We start from the raw sequence: 3,853 nt of genomic DNA on the forward strand, positions 1-3,853 counted from the left end.
TCGTGCAGGAAGAGCTTGGGGGAATTATGCAGGACCGGGTTAGAAAAAGAACCAAAAAAGGACTCCAGGAGGAGGGGAGAGGGGCTGCCTTCCGGGTGGATATCCCTGCCCCACTCCCCTTCCCCACTGACCCTTCTCTGCCCACAGCTAACACCGGCTCACGTGGTATGTGCCTCCCTGAATGTTGGGCCCTTTATGTGCTCTGTGTCGCCTCAGAGACCCAGGTGTGTCCCTAGAGAGATGACAAGGAATCCCCGGCTTCTTGCTAGATGCCAGGCCAAGGCGCCTTCAGCCGTGAGGACAGTGTCTTCCTCCTCTGCCCACTGCCAGGGGCTCAGGGTAGCCTGCGTCACGCTGACAGGCACCCGGACACCGTTCAGCACAGCGCAGAGTCGAGGCAGAGAAAGAGCCTTCCCCTCCCGCAGCGGGCACGTGCAAGCCCTTGGCAGTGCCCAGACACATTTGGAGTTAAGGCTGGGCTGGGGAGGGGGAAGGGAAGATAAACATGGTGGCTTAGGTTGGCACTGCCCCAGGTGTGCCCTGTAGCAACTGGCAGTGGCCGGGGTGAGGGAGGAGGGGTCCTCCAGAGCGATGGCCTGGGGCAGGAATTGCCCGTGTCATGTGGCTGCTGCTGGTGTTCTCCGCCTGGCCTGGCCCACGGCTGCTCACACCCACTTGCACACACCCTGGCCCTCTTCGTCTGCCCCCAGGGCCTGCTCCCCAGGGCTGCCCCTCTCTCAGCATGCCCACTCCTGCGCCTGCCTCCTCCCCTCCCCAGGGGCACTTGGGCCTCCTGCTGGCGAGTGGATTTTTCCAGCCTCTGTAAACAAGTGGTGGCAGCGTGCCAGGTGGGCAGGAGACAGGCGGGGGCAGCACTGCAGCCAGGGTGTGCCAAGCACCGAGGCACAGCCTGGGGGGGGAGATGGGGAGACACCCAGAGAGAGAGAGAGAGAGAGACATTCAGATGCAGACAGACAGACCCAAGGAAGCCTTGTTGGGCACAGATAGAAGTGGAAACGGGCGACAGAAAATAGCCCTCTATTGTCCAGCCCAACCCCACCACTGCCCTGGCCCCTTACCCCTCACTGCTCTGGCTGAGAGCAGCAGGCCCCAGTGCCCAGTCCCTGGGCATCCCCACCCACTCCTACTTCTCCCCCCACCTCCACCCCTCAGGGCTGGCTACGCCATTATAAATTTATAACAGGAATTTCTCCACAAGCCAAGAAAAACTTGACCTACTTTCTTGACGGCTCTCCGGGCTAAGGCTCCCCGCTCACAACCCCCCCCCCAGTCTCCTGTCCAGCCCCCAGTGCCCTGTTCTGGTCTGTGGGGGTATCCGAGGCAGAGTGGGCCACCCATCTGTCCCACTGCCACACTCCCTACACTGAGGGCTCACCTGAGTGCAGACGCCCTGCCCCACTGCCCTGCCCAATGGCCTGACTTATCTCACATTCCCCTCCTACTCTGGCTCCTTATCAGCTCCTGGGGGTGGGGCGGAGGGCCCAGGGGCGAGGTCTCTGGGGCAGCAGCTACTGGATGAAGGTTGTGTGTTGGGAACTGCACCCTTTGTCCCCCTTAAACATGCCCACACCTGCCTGTGTGCACAGACAGTAAACCTCAGGTCGGGAGCCTGTGGTCAGAGGTGCATGTGGAGGAAACGGTGGGCCCAGCTTGGCACGGCCCTGGCCCCCAGGCATTGGAACAAGACAAGCATTCAAGCCCGGCTTCGGGGTTTCAAGCCCTGAGCCACCTGCTCACTAGCTTGGTGACTTGGAGTGAACGCCCAGCTTTCTGAGCCTCGGTTTCCTCATCTGTGAAGTTAACACGCGTTAGTTTCCTTTCCTTTACCCCTTGCCGTCCTGGTGGGTGGCAGCTCAGCTACACCAACTGGGCTGTCTGGTCCTCAGACTGGGAAGTGGGACTTGGGACCTTCCCGGACAGCTCTGGGGTCCTTGGGAGGCCGGGTTGGAGTCACAAGTCGGCCAGCAGCAGGGGAGGTCAGCTCCCCACCGTCTTCAGTATCTCTCTCAGGTGCCCCCATTCCCACACCCCATCCTTCCTTCACAAGGACCCCCACCCCCCATGCCTGGGTTGAAAATTGCTCATCTCTGGTCCCCTCTTGCCCTAGAGTATGGTGCGTTTTATAAAAACTTGGCTAGATGAGTGGTAACAAGAGCATTTATTAGACATTGTTAGGGGCCAGATACTTGATTGAATGTGAGGACTGGGACATGGTACATGGATGATCTCATTCTTTCCCTCCACCCCTTTCCGTGTCTGGGGCTTAGGACATGACTCTCCAGTTTTGCCTGCTAAAACCTGTCCGTCGGAGGGGTTCTCCTGTTCCCTCCCTGTGCCTGCCCTCCATGCCCACCGCCATCTTGTTAGGAGCGCAAAGAGCCCAAAATGTTGCCACCAAAGGACCGCTTTCCACCATGGTGCCACCTTATCCCTGCTTCTCTCCTCTCTCTGCAGGGACCTCGACAGGACAAGACTCCGAAGCTACTCCCCCAGCCCAGGACTCCCCCACGGACCCAGCTTTCCCCCCAACACTACCACCTGCCACTCCCTGGCCTATCTCACCGCCCACCCCCCTCGGGGCTCAGGGCATGGTGTGAAAGGCCAAGTGCTGAGGCTGGCACCATGGGTGCTGTGCCCTAGCCTGGGTGGCAGGGGGTGGGCAATCTCTGGGCGTGCCAGGGGGGGCCACTGTGCCCACCCAGTCTCTTGGCGTGCTGGAGGGCATCCTGGATGGAATTAAAGTGAATGGAACAGAAGCCAAGCAAGGTGGAGTGTGGGTCAGACCCAGAGGAGAACAGGTAATGGGTCCGGCAACTAGGTCTTGCCAACTCCTAGCCGGCAGGCATGGTCACCTGGTTGGGCAAAAGCGAGCCGAGCTTGGGCCTTTAGGGGAATGGACGCGAGGCCAGCAAACCTGCTGCTTACCTTTGCCCAGGAGATGAGGTCATGTTCATGTGACGGGAATTAGGCACCTGGAGGAGAGATGCCCATTTTGGAGTGGGGAAGTGACAAGGAGAAATTACTCGAGGCAGGCACCCGGCCCCTCCCTGGACAGTCCTGGGCAGGCTCACATGCTTCCCCCCGCCCCCCATGTGCCCACGGCCGCCCTCACCTGAGCATGTGGAATGCAAACAGTCTCGCCATTGGCCTCCTCTCCCTGCCAGCCTGCTCACATCGCCACCCGTGTGCAGCCCACGAGCCGTGGTGCACGTGACGTGACAGTTCGGGGCACATGCACCAGTAACTCTCGGTAGCCCATGCTTATATTTGGAACCTTTTGGGAGCCCCACAAGCTCTTCCTTGTTCATGGGCAAGGGCGGGCGCTGCCATGGGGCTCCTCCCAGGAAGTGGAGTGAATGCCAACTGTGAAGGTTTTGCTTACCGGTGGAGGAGGCATGAGCCCCACACACATTGCTGGGAATGGCTACCTGTGATCTGCATTACCCTTGAGGAGCCCAGAGGGTCTCTACCTCTCCCGTTAACTCCGAGTGGCACAGAACTTTGTGCCAGTTGGCGTGGTGCCCCTGGAGCTGGGTACAGCCTGTGTCTATGGCCAGGGAGAGGGTGGGGGATGGGTTGTTCTGGGGAGCAGAGTGGCCGTTGCCTAGGAGACCAGATTCTGAGCCAGGAGGCCAGAAGCCTGGCCAGGCAAAGCCCTGGGGCCCAAGACTGGGTCTCTGGAGGGGTGGGGGAAATGGATGGGGCTGTCAGTTGGGTAGGGCACCTAGAGTTTCCCCTCCCCAAAGACTCACCCCAGGGTGGGGGGCTCTGAAAAAGATCGGGCGTGTCACTGCAGTAGCTCTCACTGGCAACCTCTGTACTTCCCTGCCCA

The 3,853-nt window shown here is 60.2% G+C and overlaps 1 protein-coding gene across 2 annotated transcripts in view; it reads left to right on the top strand.

The window, feature by feature from the left end:
- THRA (thyroid hormone receptor, alpha) overlaps nucleotides 1-3,853 on the top strand; it is a 14,027-nt gene that overhangs the window by 7,846 nt on the left and 2,328 nt on the right. For both annotated transcript variants that reach the window (XR_002832135.1, XM_006100822.3), the window contains exon 2: nucleotides 2,476-2,819. Coding sequence is in view for 1 of the 2 variants with exons in the window: in XM_006100822.3 (XP_006100884.1) it covers nucleotides 2,767-2,819 (53 nt within the window). In the remaining variant the exon portion in view is untranslated. The remainder of the gene's footprint in view (nucleotides 1-2,475; nucleotides 2,820-3,853) is intronic.

The sequence above is a fragment of the Myotis lucifugus genome, unplaced genomic scaffold (assembly GCF_000147115.1).
Source record: "Myotis lucifugus unplaced genomic scaffold, Myoluc2.0 scaffold_329, whole genome shotgun sequence".
NCBI classification, from domain to species: domain Eukaryota; kingdom Metazoa; phylum Chordata; class Mammalia; order Chiroptera; family Vespertilionidae; genus Myotis; species Myotis lucifugus.